The sequence below is a fragment of the Babylonia areolata genome, chromosome 6 (genome assembly GCF_041734735.1).
Source record: "Babylonia areolata isolate BAREFJ2019XMU chromosome 6, ASM4173473v1, whole genome shotgun sequence".
Classification (NCBI taxonomy): Eukaryota; Metazoa; Mollusca; class Gastropoda; order Neogastropoda; family Buccinidae; genus Babylonia; species Babylonia areolata.
Genome location: NC_134881.1, coordinates 32,923,889 through 32,942,938, shown reverse-complemented (window position 1 = coordinate 32,942,938; position 19,050 = coordinate 32,923,889). Strand labels below are relative to the sequence as shown.

The following is a 19,050-nucleotide window of genomic DNA, read 5'->3' as shown; positions in this document are numbered from 1 at the left end:
ATCTTTTTGTAGCGAAGGAGGGGGTGGGTAAAGGTTAGTTATTTCCATAGCAAGTATTTTAATTATTACTATTATTGCTGCTGTAAAAGCATCCTTAAAAAATAATCGCCTGTGATTAGCCAACTTTGTATACAAGATATGTGTGTGTGTGTGTGTGTGTAATCACAATGTGAACTGTTTATTTGGATCCTGTTGGTACTGCAATCACTGCAGTTTAAAACATGTGCATGAAGGTAAAATTCCATCCTTACTGCGAATTTGACAAATGATATATGTATAAGATATAATATGGCTTGCTGCTGTTGTCTTGTCTTCTTTAGGTATTGTTTCATTTTTGTGATTCTTGTTGTTCATATCCTCGTGTGCTGGACTGATGAATGAAATACATCAGTAATCTTTAATGTTAGTCTGTGTTGGTCAGCGTTTGCTTCAGATTGATGAAAGTGTATATTAGAATTGTTTTGATGTTGTGTTTGGAGCTTTCTGTACCCGTTTATATCCAAAACAGTCATCAAGCTGCTGAAACATTTCTTCCTCAGCCTAGGCATTCTTTTCTTAAATTCAGGGGTAAGGAATCGATTTAAAACAGAAAGAGAGGGGGGAGGAATTCTGTTTACTGTCATGTCACACATATCGGTGATTGAAGACATTTTGTTAAAGTAGTTATGAATACATTTGAGTATTATCGGTTAGAAGGGGTGGGAGATGTGAATGAATGGAGGGTTGGGGGGAAATGGGCAAATGAGGGTGAAATTTGAAAAGAGAGAGAGAGAGAGAAAATGCTTTTGTATGGTCTTAACAACTCTGTGTATGCTTGTCGTCTATTTATTCGCTCAAGTAATGTGTACTTGTGGTACAGTACCTGCATTGAGATGGTCCTTTCGACTGGTTGGGTTAATGAACTCTATTGTTGTTGTGGTCGTTGTTGCTGCTGTTGTTACTGGTGGTGTACTGGTGTCATATTGAACTGTTATCACCATCATTGTCATTGTTATCAGTAGTATTATTATTATCATCGTTACATTGTTACAACTGCTATATTATAATTTTGTATCGTATTATCATGTGATGAGTTGGTCTTGTTTTCAGCATGATCATAAGGATCGTATTCTAAGTATAGACTTGTATGTTTTATTTTTGTACCCTGGGACTCTAAACGATGTCCACATGTCCTTAATTGTCTGAGCCGCTGACTGCTTTTGTCGACATGAGAAGATTATGGTAGATTTTATGTCAGCTGTGGTCAGCAATAGTCAGTAGTATGTCTGCCTTTTGCCCTCATTTTATCAGATTAAATTATAATGGCAAAGTCATTTTTTATTCACAAACGCTTGTTGGTTTTAAAAAAGATGGTTTCAGCAACAGGTCACGTCAACTTTTTTTTCCATCTTTATTAAAGACAGGGACCATGGCTTAGCATTGATATCTTTTCAAATAGAAAGAAGGAACTGAACGCTATGTTTGAAGAAAACTTCTTGTTTCATGTCATGTTTATAAAAGGTGATTTTTGTGGTTGTTGTTTTTCAGATTGTTACTGACAGTATTTCACAGTCCATATTTGATGTTTGAGGGAGAACTTTGTAAAGATATACATATAAATTATACAAACGATAAATTATGAGACAGGCAGCTGGATAGATGATGGACAGACGGCATGTATGCAGACAAAAGACAAAAAAAAATTGGACAGTCGGATAAGTAAATAGAGACACAAACATTAACAAAACTTTGCGACATCTGATCACAAGACTTATCGAAAACTGACATTATAAATCAGGTCAAGACAAAGGTACGGACAGAGAGAGAGGGGGAAGCGGGATTTTTAGAGCAACTAGCGAAATGAAATATCAATCAATCGGGCGACCAAGTGTCCATCTGCAAGACAATCACAAAATGAGCCGCCTCAAATCTCATTTCAACCATTTCTTCATGATATCCCGCAGATCGATCTTATTGAACTCCAAAACGAAAAGCGATAGAATCAAGTCCACACAAAAATAGATTCTTATCACTGTAAGAACCATAGATGTCTAGCAATTTCCCTGATATTTTTTTATGCCAGAGATACAAGGATGCCATATTTGACGTTTCCCGATAATTTTTTTCAAATATAACATGCCAACCAGCACCAGCCGACACTGAATCTGACCAGTGACCTATTTCTGGACACTTCAGGCGTCGGAATAAAAGCATCAAGAAGGGGCAATTATCAGCAGTTTCAGACCAGTTGTCCACTAGATGGGTGACTGTTTGCTTTCTCTCTGAACGGGCCTGTGAGTTAGGACTGCAGGGAACGGAGATGTACATCGGGAATAACTTCCAGACACCGTCTTCGGTGCGAGCATCCTCCTCATTAAATCGCCATCCATCTTCTCCGTTGCAGTAGGCATAAAAAACAATAACAAACTAGCAATGGAGACAGCTACTTTGATCAAAAGACACAGATCCTTCCCACCGTTTGCTTACATTCTGAATGCACAGAATCAAAGCTATCTCATTTCCTTCCCATCCAATCCCTTCAGCAGAGTTTGTCCACTGTTACACCCAAGTTTCCCTTTCCGACTTGCAGGGTGGGGAGAGGGGAGGGTCAGAGCCGCTGGTACGTGTCTTCCCCTCATTACGACAACTGGCTTCTAAATGGACCTGGCGAGTCCAGGCCTCTGTGGACTCTTGGAGATCTCCAGAAATCGAATTAGAAACTTAGTGGTCAGGCTCGGAGCTGGAGAAAGCTGGTAAAAAGCACACGAGAAAGTGCTTAACAGTGGCCACTGCGATGATGTGTCATTGGAGGAGGGGTCAACACGGAAATGTTCACCCGTATAAATACTATCTGAAGGTTTCTATGTCATAGTTCGTTTTCTGTTGACGTTTAAAAGTAAGTGGATGGAAATGCAGTTATATCATTTTACAGGGTTGAAGAATGCATGCCTTGACAAAAATAGCTGTTGCAAAGTTCAGGTCCTGTCCATTGTAGCCCTGCACTCTATCCAGACCTTTTAACATAAAGCTGTGATTTCTAATGCACTTACTTGTTTACATTAAATCATAAGCTGCGAAACACTTATCAGTTCAACACTGTTTAAAGCAACTTTCACATTTCTAGGAGGAACATGCAAAGACAAACACAAATAATATTTATTGCAGTGAATTTTGAATAAGGAACATGGCGTTTCGTGTTTTAGACCGTTTTGGTTGTTTGTTTCTCGTATTTGTACTGGCAGGACACAATTGTTTTTATCTGTTTTCCCCCAAGCGTTCGTCAAACCCATCTTTCCCTCTAGCCACGTACAGGTGGACACTGGATCCATCTGAGCAATGAGCTATTTCTGACCACTTCTGGCGTGGTAGGGAAAGCATCGAAAAGGGACGCTTGGTCAACAGGTTCAGACCATATATCCACCAGTAGAGTGACGTGTTCCCACCTTCTCTCTGAAAGTACCTGTGTGTTAGTACTGCAGGAAGACGTAGGTGCACAACAGGAGTGACACCTTCGTATCGTCTCAGTTGCAGGCATCCTCATCATCAAATAGCTTTTGATCTGCTCCTGTGTTACTTGCATGTAAAAAAAATTTTTTTTTTTAAACTAGCTCTGCAGACAACTTCTCCGATCAAAAGACAAACAGCCTTCTCGCCAGTTGCTCCCTTCCTTCTGAATGCAGAGATTCAAAGCCATCTCATTTCCTCCCCAACTAGTTTCTTGAGCAGAGTTTGTCCACCTTTACACCAAGTTTCCCTTTCCAGCTAGCCGGGGGTCAATATCACTGGTTCGTGTCTGTCCCTCATTACGGCAGCTGGTTTCTAAATGGAAGTGGGGAGCCCTACCCTCTGTGGGTACGTGGGGATCTTGGAAATCGAATTAGGAATGATGTGGCAGGACTGAGAGCTGGGGAAGCCTGGCAATAAATGGGACTCGGTTACGCGCGTAAATTAAAAACGTGGAGTGATCTGTTATCAGACGGATAGATGGAAACGGGAACCCCACTCGTCAAATACTGTCTGTAGTCGTCACCTTTTCCATGACGTTTATACGAAGTAGGTGGTACTGCAATCATTGAATCACTGTTTCCATTGCCGTTTTTGTGGGCTTGATGTGGGAGTAGGCAGAGGGTAAATGTTATGTTCTGATGATCAGGACTGATGAATACAAGCCTGGCCGTGACGACCTGTCGAGAATTTCAGTTCATATCGTTTATACCCCGGCTCGTCATCCCAGATCTGTTGACATCATTCTATCTGCTGGAAAGTTTGTTTTTTAAACTTTGATACTGTTTAAAGCAACTTCTTCAAGAACTGCAACAAGTTACTGTTGGAGGAGGAGTAACAAATGGAAAACACTCATTTCACTGTAAAACAATGTATAGCCTTTTTGTACAAAAACTAAACGACGCATGTTACCATTTTTCACATCATTTCCCAAGGGTTCTTTAAAAAAAAACCCATTCAAGTCAACCATCGCAGGTGGACACAGACCCACTGGTGTCGGAAGAAGACCCTAAAAAGGAACGTTCATACGGTTTATCCACCAGAAGTGTGACGTGTGTCCACCTTCTCTCTGTCTGTTTAGGACTGCAATGAGAGAAGATGCACATCAGGAGTGTCGCCCAGAAAATTGCCGTCCTAGTTGCAAGCATCCTCATCATCAAATTGTCATCAGTCTTCTCCCATGCAGTTGGGAGAGAAAAAAACCTAGCAAATGTGTACAGCAGCTCCGGTCAAAAGACAAACAGCCTTCTCGCCAGTTGCACCTTTCCTTCTGAATGCACAGAATCAAAGCCATCTCATTTCCTCCCCGACCAGTCCCTTCAGAAGAGTCTGTCCAGTCCAACACCAAGTTTCCCTTTCCGACTGGCTGGGGGTCAATACCGCTGGTTCGTGTCTATCCCTCATTACGGCAGCTGGCTTCTAAATGGAAGTGGGGAGCCCTACCCTCTGTGGGTATTTCGGGGACTTAAGAATCGAATTAGGAATTATGTGGCTGGGATGAGAGCTGGGGAAGCATGGTAATAAGTTGGACGCTGGGGCATGCGTGAATAAGCAGATTGGAAAGGTTCACAGAGCGTGAAGACGGAAAAGTTAACCATGTCTACCCTTTCAGACATCATCGATGTACATTTTGTTGTTGCTGTTCTGGTTTGATTATTTGTTTGTTTGTTGTTTTAATTGGCGTTTATAAGACGTAGCTGGTAATATGAACCTAGAATATTCTTTTTATCTATTCTGTGTTAAATATCACATGTATTCTGTCAGTACTGGTGAATGTAAAGAATAGCTGCAGTTGTTTCCAATTTCAGATCATGCTGCTTACAGCCCAGCACGCAGTTTCAGATCCATTGCCATTAATGGGAAAGCTGTAAAAAGCTTAACACTTAATCACTGTAAAAAGCAACTTGTCAGAAACAGAAAAATTCAAGTCATTTTCAGAAATGTATAAGTTAATGAATACTGAAGTCCCAGAAAAAATGGGTAAGGGGTTGGAGGCGTTGGGGAGAGGAGGGGGGGCGACACAGGGAAGGAAATCACCAGACAGTTTACTGGAAAAGCCAGATGGGTTTGAACGCGAGTCGGGTGTTGGAGCCGTGTAAAGTAAGGTAACGGCTTAGAGGGTGATAAAAAGTCCATTTGATAAGTAAAATCCCACGTTCCTTGCAGCAGACTCTTTGTCAGACAAAGAAATCCCCCTCCATCTGTGTGTGTGTGTGTGTGAACATCTCTCCTCGCTCCCCACAGTCTGTCCGAACCATTTCCAACGTCAACACTGGCCAGCCGTACCCAAAAGAAATTACGTGACAACCATCACGTGACACAGACCAACCAATCACTTCTCACATTACTCACCACTCCCAAGGGGTGGGGAGGACAATGGCACTCTGCGGACTATGGTGTACGGTGATTGCCAAAGAGCTGTGAACACACACAATGATCAGGAGGAAAAAAAAAACCAGCGAAAACACACGGAATTGTTCGTCGTCACACGAACAGAAAATAGAACACTTTGGAAATTATGACGCACCATAAACACAAATATGAAACTTACGCTAATCATGTATGCTTGATGGACATAAAATATAAGACTTTAAAATATGTATTATTGTACCATAAACACACATACGGCACATACGCTTAGCATGGTTATTTGTATTTGTGTGGAAAGTATCATCCTTCCCAGAAGAGAAAATACTCGAAAGCTGTCTGTATTCCGAAGAGGCCTGGTGTTAATGGCCTGAAAATTGTGTTGTGTGCGTGTATGAATACAATTCTGGACAATTTTGTGTCGTGGCGAATGTTTCTCCCTCCAATTCATGTGTGCTATGTTTGGATGCTGCAGAATGAATATATGCTACTTATGTCTCTGCTTTTGCTGATTTTTAACCTGTATGTTGTCGTTGTGCCAAACTGTGTGATAATTATGAAAAACTGGAAGGCAAAGAATATCTCCTTTTTTTCATCTGAACTGAAAATCAAACCTGCATAATCAACATTTCTGTGGAACTTTTAGGACGTTGATATCCAATGCAAAAAAGCTATGTTTGTAACTGGAGTATAATATATTGTTAACTGGAGTATATATTTCAGTGTACCTTTTCATTATTCACCTTTTTGTAAAAGTGTACATGCATATTGATATTATGCCATTAAGCTTATGTTCTTCTGTGAGAATGTTTCTGTATTCCTTGTGACCCCCGGTACACTTGGTAATAAAGACATATTCTATTTTATCCTATTCTAAACGTATTCATTATATATATATATATATATATATATATATATATATATATATATATATATATATATATCATAGTTAAAGCATATAATTGCTAGTGTGCCATAATCCCCTTAGTCCTTTTTCTACACGAATATCCAAAAATGTAGATACACGTGTGTTGCCATTGTTACCATTATTGCCTTTGTCTTTTTGTGTTGTAATGAAAGAATATATCGTCGTTAAATACCTGTTGTCAATGAACAGAATAATCGTGCGTAAAGCTTGAATGCCTGTTTTCCTCTCTGAGTCGTTCTTTACTGTGTATGCTCTGTTTCCCGACCAAATAGATAAGTCAAGCACTTGACTTTTCTGCAGCACATCGTGGTCCCAATATTTTGTAAAATCATGCTTTAATTGCGGTCTCGCATTCCGTTTATTCATATTGATTACTCATTTATCGCTGTTGATACTTCCACCGCGTAGACCTATGCGACACAGCGTTTTTTACAAATCGACCAAGGTGAACAGAACACACACCGTAAAGGTTCACATGTCAATTGTATCCTGGTACAATTTTATTAAAAATTTTCTCAAAACTCCCTTTTTTTCCTCCTTATTTTTCTTTTTGTGGTGCAGGTCCATGTACATGACATTATATAATGTGTTTTAGGTTTGCATACTGCATCTTTTATGTAATTTAGTGCTCTTATGTTGCTATTTTGAACGGTACTGTTATTTAGCACATTATTTAAAACGTATAATCAGTGTTTTTGTTTATTGCAAGTCAGAAGGCAGACGTGTATGGCGAGAATTAATTGTCTGTTGTCGTAACGTTTGTGTGTGTTACAGTTTTGTGTGTATGCAACAGATAGGAATTGTAAATGGAAGCAAAAGGTATTTGTTGGAGAACTAGCACGTAACAATTTCTTAAGGTGCAAAAGTACCAATTGTTTCTTTAAATTCACACGATCGCAACGTCATTTGTCCATCGATTGTAAGTTCTGTTTGTCCATTAAATGCTGATGTAATGCTAATGTAAACCAAATGAATCAATCGAGGTATTGTTGTTTGTGTCAGCCTTTGGGTTTCCTGATGTTTTGTAGATGGGGGTTTCATTAACGTTTTTTGTCAAGCTTTTTTCGTTTTTTAGTATTGGAAAAGGGCAACTTTTTTCGCTGTGTACGTTCACTGCCTTTGATGTTGGCAAACGCCGCCGCAAGACACACATACACAGACAGACACACACCACATCACGAAGCACACCCACCACACACAGTTACAATTTCACCATACTACATTAAAGACGTGAAAACCACTTATCTTATTTATTCCCCCTTACTTTCCTCATCTAAAGCATGCTCGCTTTTTTTACGTGAGTGCTAGAAATTAATGTTCACAGACATTTATTAACTTCACCGCTTTTCGTTTTATAGGGTTTGTACAATACAATGCATCTTTTTCATCCGTTTTTAAATTAAGTGCTCTTTATATGCTTTTATGAACGAGTAACAGATATTTTGGTACATATTTCAAGACAACGAAAACATGTATTTTGTTTAATTAAGCAAGCTCAGAAGGCAGAAAGTTTATAGGCAGAGAAAATTAATTATGTCCTGTAACGATTTTTCGATGTGTTTATTTCAGTTCTACACTGCTCGGTAACCTTTGAAAGACAGGTTTTACTGTGTTGTAGAGAAGGAAATGTAAAGGAAGCAAATATAATTAAATGTTGGACAACAGTCAGGCACGGTAACATTTTCTTAAGAGCAAAAGTTACCGAACGTGTTTGCTGTTAAATGTCACACGATCGCAAACGTCATTATAACATCTCCATTGTAACTTTTTTTTCCATCATACATACTGTGTAGTAATGCCTTCAATGAAACGATGAACACAATGGGATTATTGTTGTTTTGTTTGTATGTTTGCTTGTTTCTGATACCTTGTTTTGTGATGGGGGGTTTTTTCATTGAATTTCGCCCTTTTTTTTAAAGCTTTTCTTATTTGTTTAGCATTGGAAAGGGCAACTTTTTTCCCATGTAGACGTTGATCTGCCTTTGATGTATGGCAAACAAGACTCAAGTACGCGCACAGACACACATTTACTAAGACAGACACACACGCACATTTCACGAATGCACGTGCGCGCACGCGAGCACACTGTCACACATATCACCATACCACCTCCACAACCACACCCCAACCCGAACGTCGTCCGACCCCTGAACCCCTTTTCATATCACCTTCCCCCTTACCTTCCCCCTCCTCCATCCTGCCCAACGCTCCTGCCTCCACCCTCACACACACACACACAAACACACACACACACACACACACACACACACACACACACACATTCACTCACATAAACACACATACACACACATTCTCTCTCTCTCTCTCTCTCTCTCTCTCTCTCTCTCTCTCTCTCTCTCTCTCTCTCTCTCTCTCTCACACACACACACACACACACACACCACCACCACCACCAACAACAACAACAACAACAACAACAACAACAACAAACTCAACTCTCTGCTACACACCCACACACATCCTCACCCCCACGTCCCCAGCCCATCCCCCCTCCCCTTTCCCCATCACCTCAAACCAGTGACCCCCAAAATGGTGGATGTTGTTGTTGCTGCCCCATGTAGATTCGAACGCCCGGAGCGGAAGATGGTGGCTGAGCACGTGCAGCCTACGCCCGGCTCCCAGACGGCGCTGAACCAACAGCTGGGCATCCGGGACAACCCCAACGCCGGGCGGGACTACCAGGCCATGGGCATCACCAGGGTGAGTCTCTGGGGCCTCTGTTGTTCTTTGGCTTTCGAAACCTCGTTTTCTTTTTTGTGGGGTTTTTGTTTGTTTGTTTTTTGTTGTTGTTTTTTTGTTGTTGTTGTTTGTTGTTGGGTTTTGTTTTTTGTTGTTTTTTTGTGTTTTTGTTGTTGTTGTTGGTTTTTCGAAGGGTGAGTCTGGCACCTCTGTTGTTCTTTATCTTTCGAAACACCCTTCTTTCCTTTGGGTTAATCTCTGGGCCTCTGTTGTTGTTTGTCTTTTGAAACCTCGTTCTTTATTTTCAGAAGTGAATCATTTGGGCCTCTGTTGTTCTTTGTCTTTCGAAACTTGGTTCTGGTTTTTTTCAGAGGATAGTCTCTGGGGCCTCTGTTGTTCTTAGTTTTTCGAAACATCCTTCTTTCCTCTGGGTTAGTCTGTGGGGCCTCTGTCCTTTGTCTTTCGAAACTTGGTTCTGTTTTTCTCAGAGGAGAGTCTCTGGGGCCGTTTTTGTTCTTTGTTTTTCGAAACGTCCTTCTTTCCTCTGGGTTAGTCTGTGGGGCCTATGTTGTTCTTTGTCTTTTGAAACCTCGTTCTTCCTTTCCCAGGGTGAGCCTATGGGACTTCTATCTTTCTTTGCCCTTCCTTCGTTCTTTATTCGAGGTGAGTCCTTTGCCTTTCGCTCTTCTGCTCTATATTTCTCTCTTAAGTTAAAGATGAGTCTTTGTAGGGGGTCGAGGGGGCGGGGTGGGTGGGAGGGGCGGACTATCAGGCCAGAGGCATCACCACCGCCACGGTGGGTCTATGGGGCCTCTGTGGTTATTTTTCTTTCGCTCTTTCTCTGTTTCTTCCTTTCTTTCTTTCTTTATCTTTTCACGTCTGTTCACGGACGTCTTTTAACCCCTTGACTGCTGATCCTAGGTGAAATGATATCAGTGTGACTTCAGTTCGAAGTGCAGTAACTATTTGCTTGTGTATTTATCGATGGTGTAATTTATTTTATTGGACAAAATAAAAGTAATGCGATCCCAAGAGGAAGGGCTCCAAAATAAGCATGGCGACTGACACCCTTCCCGACCTGTAGAAATTCTGTTTTATCTCATTGAGGCGACAGCCCCCTCCCTAACTGAAGAGCATGCCTGCTGATCAGCAGCAGGTAAGGGGTTAAGACAGAACATGGAATCCTTTAGCGTTTTTGCATTCTGAATATGGGTGGTCGTTCTTTTTTTTTTCTTCTTTTTTTTTTTTACTTTGTTTCTTTCATTCTTTTGTCTTTCTTTCTTCCTTCGTTTCTTTCCTTCTTCCTGCTTTTCTTTCTTAATTTTCTGTCAAAAACTTTAGCGCTGGTCGAGGCTATAAAACTATGGGCATCTTTTGAGTCTTCGGGGCCTCTTTTTTTTCTTTCTTTTTTAATTTTTTTGTTTTGTAAGGAGGGTAGGGGGGGGGGCTGTGTGTATGTGTTATGTGTCTTTCTGTTTGTTTTCCTTTCTTCCTTTCTTTCTACAACCTTATCGCTGGCTGAGACAGTCAGTTCCCGGGCATCAACAGGGTGAGTTCTCTCTCTCTCTCTCTCTCTCTCTCTCACACACACACACACACACACACACACACACACACACACACACACACACACACCGTTTTGAACTTCTCAGTGTTGTTCTGGAACCAGCATAAGTGATATGTACTCTGACGTGTGTCATCACAAAAAGCTCGCTCTCTCTCTCTCTCTCTCTCTCTCTCTTTCTCTCTCTCTCTCTCCTGCTATCCTTGCTTGACAGTTATCGTTTCTTCCAGCTTTCTTTCTTTTTTTTTCTTTCTTTTCTTCGTTCCTTGCTTCATGGTTTGTAGTTTTTTCCCCCTCCCTCTCTCTTGCTTTCTTTTTGCATTTGTGTCTGTCTGTTGGTGATCCTATATGTGAAAGTCTTTTCACGAACGTGTTGGGTTTTTTTAAAGACAAATCGTAGAATTGTTGGCATCGCAGCCATCTGAGCTGGAGGGTGAAAGAAGTTCTTTACAGTTTTCAGTCCCTGCTTCATACGCTTAAGGAAAGGATCCTTGCACGTGCCACGTGTGTGTGTGTGTGTGTGTGTGTGTGTCTGTCTGTCTGTCTGTCTGTCTGTGTATTATGATCAAAGAGAGGCAGGGATCACCATCGATAACATCGGCTTTTCATCACTCACTCATATGGATTGTGTTGGATTAGATCGAACGATATGCGATATTTTGATAGCGGGGAAGGAAGGTCTACTGATAAGGAAATACTAATAAAAATGAGAAGAAGAAGAAAAAACACGACATACACGTAAAAACTGGCTTTTTGTTTGAAAGATTGAACTTGGGGACCTTGCAACCCACGAACGTATATGGGTTGTTTTCTTTTATCGCATCACATCACATATGTTGTATGGCTGTCCTGTGAAAACAGCTATCTGTAGTGTTATTCTTTGGACCTGCAGGCTAGATTTTTCTGTGCCTACAGAAACTAGGGTACTGATAAGCCGTGGTCGATATTCGCCTTTCAAAACTCTTCTCGGAGCAGACTGTTTGTCTTGTTCTGTCTGCCGTACAGTGTGGCTGTTCTGAGGGTGTGTAGGTTGAGGGAAGGGGGACAAGGGGGGCGGGGGGGTGTAATATGTAGGGTAGGTTTGTGAGAGTGTAGGGTATAGGGGGAACTAAGTCGGATTGGGATGTCCGATGTTATCAGAGTGAGACAGGAGGGGGTGCCACGCTGTTGTGTGTATGTGTGTGTGTGTGTGTGTGGAGATGGTCTTTGACCCAACAGGCTGATGCCGTTCCCAATGCTGGTATTATTCATGGACATAGGCCATATCACAATCCCCCATCTGTCGTCGGCAGAGACTGTGTGTGTGTGTCTGTCTGTCTGTCTCTGTCTGTCTTGCCATACACATCGCCAAAGATGTAAAGTCCATCGCAGGAAGAGATTTAGTGTGTCCTTTGTGTATATCTGCTAGAGTAGATGAAGTGCATATTGTATTCTAAAACGCAGTGCCAGCTGATTTTTTGGCAAAATGTATTGCTTTAAAATGTTACCCAACGACCCTTACTTTTTTTTTTAGGCTTGTCTTGCTTTTGACATCAAAGAATGAAATTTTGGTTCGAAATCTTGTTTTGTATTTGTACAAGACCTTCAAAAACAGGGTAATTTGTTATGAAATGTCAGCGTGTTGAAATGTACGTGTTTGTGTGCGGTTGGTATGTACTTGGTGCATGATGTGATGTTTATTATAAATTGTCTCCTTCAGATAGGATTTTGGATATTGATCTTATGTTGAATAAATCATCTCTGTCTCTCTCTCTCTCTCTCTCTCTCTCTCTCTCTCTCTCTCTCTCTCTCTCTCTCTCCTTCTCTTTCTCTTGCTCGCTCGCTCGTGCTTGTAGATCGGCTGAACAAGGGTAACTACTTTCCAGACAAGGGCCTGAACTCTTGTAATGGCTTCTGACTTGAGGCAGTCGGGCATAGATATCTATAGTACACGGGCTTCAAGTAATATTCCCAACTTCTGCTGCTGCTGCTACTGATGCTACCACTGCAGCTTCTGCTGCTGCTGTTGCCGGTCTTGCTATCGTCACCACTGTTACTGTTACCATCAATCTACCAGCTGTGTTAGTGGTGCTGCTGTTCCGATTCACCAAAGTAGTGGCATTATTACCACCAGCACAGCTATCTCCCCCACCATCAACTACCACAACCACCACCACCAACACTACGACCTCTACTAGTAGACCACATCTACACCGGATATCACACCACTCTTCGGTTACCAGTAGCGACATCAGCGATGGCTGAAAACCAGTATAATAGTGTTTGTCGAACAAACAGACAACATTGTTTAAACAAACCAGCCAGTCTCGGGGATTGGTGATATTTTCCTGAAAGTGTGTTTAACTCGACACACATCGAAACTTACTTAAATGTATCAGCAAATATGTCTTTGGTCGTATCGATGTCATTGTTTTTGGATTTGGTTTTAAGCGTGGGTACGGAAAACGATAGTTTTTGCGGTTTCTGACTAAACCAATGCTCTGTATTGTGCAGGAGGCGCCAGTTTTCAGGTTTTTATTCAGTTACTGTACTGCGTTGTACAGATAGCGCGAGTTTTCAGTTTATGAAACAATCACTGCACTGTATTGTACGGGAGTTGCTGATTTCCAGGTTTTAGTCGTTGTACTTTATTGTACAAAGTTGCCAGCGCCAGGCGTCATATTTCCTAGCTCAGTCAGTCACTGTATTTCACTGTAACAAAGCGCCAGTTTTCATATTTTCTAAATCGAGTCACTGTATTTCGTTTGTGTGAATATTGCCAAACTTTCACATTTTCTAACTCAGTCGTTTACTGCGTTGTACGAAGAGTGTTTATCACTCGGATACTGTACTGCATTTTGACTGTCACACCACACAATCTCCCACCCAAGTACCTTTTGTCGACTCGTTTTTGGTGTTTTTGTTTTTTTTTGTTCTTGGGTTTGTTTGTTTTTAGGAGGGGGGGGGGGGGGGCAGATATCTGGACATATATAACGTGTGTATCTGCTCTTTTTTATTTTATTACTTTAATTCTACTGGAACTTGGTTTTGCAACTGTATGTGTGCAAAGAAATAGGTGGGGGGGGGGGGGGTCGAAATTCCTTGTACAAGCACAGCACTGCACTACACTGTACCGTGAGTTCGTTCCACACTCCGTGTCAGAAACCCCGTGACGTCATTGTGAGGAACCTATTTTTCCAACACCACCGCCACCCTTAACCCCTTGCCCCCCCCCCCCCCCCCCCCCCCCCCACCCCCACCACCACCCCCAACTCTCCATCCTCCACCCCACTACACCCACCCACCTCCCCATCTTGGCGAGACGCGACGTTGCACAAACATGCCAGCCCAGACGACAGCTGATTTATAAATGCTGTATACATAGGAGGGCACTATCCGAATAGAGTCCGCCACCACCACCCCTTCACCCGATTTGCTGCTGCTGATACATCGCTTGCCAAAATGGACAAACCAAGATTAAGAGATTCTGGCGATTGTCCCTCCTCCTCCTCCTCCTCCTCCTCCTCCTCCTCCTAGCCCCGCCCCCTCCCCCAGCTCTCCCCCCCCACCCCCACACACGCCCACTTACCGCACAACACGCCTCCCCAGTATATTGATTACCTTTCTTTTTTTACCCCTGATATATATATATATATATATATATATATATATATGACATGTCAGAAAATACCGTAACCGTTGCCAACCACGTGAAAGAAATCAGTGAATCCGTCGCTGCGTTTTACTCCGAATTCAGCAGTTTCGCGACTTGGCGATTTACATGCCAGGGTGTCAGCATGAGGTTACAGAGTCAATCAGGGTGTGGAAGGGTACGTTGGGGGTTCCACCCTGTTTGTCTGTGTGTTTGTCAGTATCTCCGTGTGTCTGTCTGTCTGCATATGTGGCTTGTGTATGTATGTATGTGTGTGTGTGTGTGTGTCTGTGTATGTGCGTAGGTGGGTAGCTAGCGAAAAACATGCTCATGGGTACACCATCTTCCCTTATAATAAGAGGGTTTTTACTTGTATATGTTTTCCTACTGTTAAGGTAGCCATACTCCATTTTCCGAGGGGAGTATGGGGGGGTGGCGTTGCTCGTGTTTCCACTACCCACTGAGCACTAACATGGATTATGGGATCTTTAAAGTGCGTATTTGATGTTCTGCATGTGTATACATACGAAGGGGAGATCAGAAACATCACCTCCCCTTCACCCACCAGATGGAGCCGAGATTCGCTTCCGGGACCCAAGAATTGAATATCCGGCACCCAGACCGCTCGGATATCACGCCCATCAGTGTACAGTAAAAAGAAATGACAATTAAAAAAAAAAAAAAGCTAAAACTTAGCATGCAGACTGTGGAATGCAAATAATTCTGTCGCAGAGAGAAAAAGGTCGAACTAAAAACTTCACATACGGACAGAGAAAGGCAGAGATCTCAAAGTTAAATAAAAGAAGAAGAAGAAGAAAAAGAAGGGTGAAAAAAAAGACTATCAAACTACTTTGAACAAGTATCGATGTCACTCGGAGATGTTTTCCCACTGTTGAATGAATATTCACGAGACTAGAACTGGTCACAGACCTCAGTATCGCTTCTCAAGCGTGAACTTAACACGTTTCTTTCAACTCGTATGGGCGTCAGACGTACAGTGCTACGTGTGGGTTCTTTGTGGGGGGCTGGGAGGTGGGGGGATTCGCGTTAAAAAAAAAAAAAAAAGCGAACCAGTCAATATTCATGAGACTCTGCAGTAGGCATCGGTATCTTCTGTCAGTCAAGCATGTCAAGTGTGAACTTATCTTGCGACCTTGGAGTGAAACTCTTGTCTTCAGTGATCACACCGAAAGGGGAAAACACGCCCAGGAGATGAGCATCTCGTTTCTTTGTTGTTTGGGTTTTTTTCTTTCTTTGGTTTTTGGTTGGTTGGTTGTTTTTTCTTCTTTTTTTGTTTTTGTTTTTTTTTTGTTGGGTTTGTTTTTTGGGGTTTTTTTTGTTTTTGTTTTTGTTTTTTTTGGGGGGGGTTGGTTGTTGTTGTTTGTTTGTTGTTGTTTTTGTTTGTTTGTTGTTGTTGTTGTTGTTGTTGTTGTGGGGGGGGGTTGTTGTTGTTTTTTTGTTCGTTTTGAAACTTGTCAGTGTTGTTCTGGAACCAGCATAAGTGATATGTACTCTGACGTGTGCCATCACAAAAAGATTCTCTCTCTCTCTCTCTCTCTCTCTCTCTCTCTCTCTCTCTCTCACTCCTGAAGGAGGTACAGAGAGCAGGTTCCAGATGGTTAGACGGGTACCTAGGGTGCTGCTGGTAAAACAAGTACTCGTTGGAAAACCATGGCTTATGGTCTTGCTTCTGATGTTTGGTGTGTCCCTAACATAACCATCGTCCTTAACAAACAGAACGTCTTTTGACCTGACCAGAAGAGCGACTGTGTCAGTAAAGGATAGTTCCTTGTATTGCTTTCAACACGGAGAACTGTGTCTTTACCATTTGGCATGCTTCAACACTTTCGCTGACTTTGCCCAGAAGAGATTCCCTTGTCTTTCGAGACTCCAAAACAGCTGGTGGCCATGGTGGAGCTCCACCAAAAATTGAGCCTTGCTTCTTTGGGTCTGAATGTGGATGTTGGAGCTCTCCGCCATATTCTTATTGTTTTGTTTTGTGCCTGCATAACTCGGCTGTGAGTTGACTCTCCGGGGAGCGCAACGCAAGCCATGGTCTTCTCTTGCCCGTCTGGAGGCATTGAGGTTCTGGACGCGTCATTGTCATGCAACTCACCGGAGAGATATCCCTGTCAAAAGTTTGTACAAAAATCCACTTTAATCTGTAAACACATTCACGCACGCAGGCAGAGAACAAACGCCTCCCTCACCCCCTCACCCACCCACCCCCAAACCTCACGCCCCCCTCTCCGCTCCTCGACTTCATAATATGACAACACGCTCTCCAGGGAGAGAGCGTCCTAGATTTCGTGCAAGAAACCTGTTGTGGTACAGAATAGTTCTTCAGTGCAGCACGGCACAAACACAAATGGAAACCTCGGCAGTGGCGTCACAATATGAAACACACGCCAGTGCAGTGCACCAGTCAATACTTTCCAGTCTTCCCAGTTAGGCCAGAAAAGCTGGTTCCCTCGTTTTAAAGACAAGACCCCTTTCCAATTCTTCGACCATCCGCCATAGTGTCAGACGTACACCACACCACCCGGCCGTGCAGACAGACGTTATTGACAGAATCTTCTCCACGACTTAGAGAAGAGCTCGGCTCTTTCCGGTATGCTACAAGACAGCGTTTTAGGGAGAACAACAATGTTCCTTCGTAGTGGAAGCAGCCATGGGGGTCGACTCCCGTCGTTTCGTTTTGCTGCTGGAAAGAAAAAGAAAGTTCGGGGATGCAACAAGAGCGATACTGGCGAGTCGACCGTGAGTATTGGTAGACAGTTGGGAGACTAAAGTGTTAACACTTTGATTGAATAGGCTGTCAACCAGGGGAGTCGTTGGGGTGTCTGCGCGGCTACAGAAGTGGTGATCGGTCCGGTCGACTTGGGGGTGTGTGGGGGGCTGTAGTGCTCGTGTTGCGCGGCGTGTATGTTGTCTTTAAACAAAGTCGGCGGTGATGCCCGGTTTGCTTTTAGTCACTGCCCATGTATTGAAGAGGTAAAAGGAATAAGACTCCTCGGAACTGTGACTGGTGGCGGGGGGTTATCGGAAGTTCTGACAGCAGTCATGTTATTGCTGGTGGGCATACAGCTAACACTGCTGTTACAGGCAGTAGCGGTGTGGTCGGGGAAGAGGGGAAAGACGGAGAGGGAAAGTAGGGGTATGGAGGTGGGGAGCTCATTTTGGAGAAGAAGGGGGGAGGGGGCGTTGGAAGGGCGTTATCGATGTGAGCAGTGACATTATGGGCCCAAAAACTCACCTTATATCACAGATTGATATAAGTTTACAGCTGGGCCAACAGCAAAGTGAGAGCTGTATGATCAATGGTTTCTCCATTGCAAAGGGAAATCATTTACAGCTTAGTCTTTTGAGAAGGACTACGACTCTCAAACTAGGAGGCAAGATTGCACTTAGTGCTGCAGCCTTGGGGGCTCGTTGGCCTTTGGGAACCATCCCATTGCTGACTGTCCTAAAATCCTCTTGGTCGAGAGAGTGGGGATGTAACTTGGGCAAGACATTTTCCACTATGATCAAATTCTAGCCTCAAATAGTCGGGACAGCAGTTGCCTCCTCCGCTGTTCTGATGGTCATTGTCGGACACGACTGATTATCATATATTGTGACATTAGCATTCGTGGGCACCAACGCAATGACACTAATGACAAACCAGTGGTCAGAGATAGATGGAACGAAACGAAACGAACTTTATTTCAAGAGGATAGGAGAATAAGTTGGGTTAGTTGGGGGGTGGGGGGTGTTGTTTGGTTGTTGTTGTTGGGTTTTTTGTTGTTGTTTTTGTTTTGTTTGTTTTTTGTTGTTTTTTTTTGTTTGTTTTTTATCCAGACCTGAACACGCTGCAAAAATCACAGAAAATACATACAAAATAAACACATGCACAGGAAATATTCAAGAAGTGAGAAAAAAAAGAAAGAAGAAACTCGGGATTTTCCTGACAGACAGAAATACAGGCACAGGAAGAGAGATGGGAGGAGGTAGAGACAGACAGAGATGCGAGAAGAAACAGAAAAATAGCTTCATAAACACTGAATCCTCATCACGACATCTTTTGATTCAGTGGAGTCAAAACTCGCAGATGATCATTTTATGCGAGTGTCGAAAATCATTAAAAGTGAAGATGTTCACAAGTGTAGACGGGCCATTACCATGGAATGCAAATGAAAGGGGGAAAAGGTGTCTGCTTGTTTCATGATGATCAGAATGAGTCACTGAGGTTGACTGGTTAATCCACAGGTCTTTTTTATCTGTGGTTATCGAAACAATTTATCGTTGGCTGCACCCGAAAGTGTAGAAACAGTCTATGATATTGAATAAACGGATGAAAAATGAGTTTCCTTGCAAGAGAGAGAAAGAAGCAGACAG

At 42.7% G+C, this 19,050-nt stretch overlaps 1 protein-coding gene across 6 annotated transcripts in view; it reads left to right on the top strand.

Annotated features, from left to right (window-relative positions):
* LOC143282957 (synaptotagmin-7-like) overlaps positions 1-19,050 on the top strand; it is a 587,353-nt gene that overhangs the window by 438,020 nt on the left and 130,283 nt on the right. For all 6 annotated transcript variants that reach the window (XM_076588882.1, XM_076588881.1, XM_076588884.1 and 3 more), the window contains one exon: positions 9,361-9,499. In XM_076588882.1, coding sequence (XP_076444997.1) covers positions 9,361-9,499 — 139 coding nt within the window. The remainder of the gene's footprint in view (positions 1-9,360; positions 9,500-19,050) is intronic.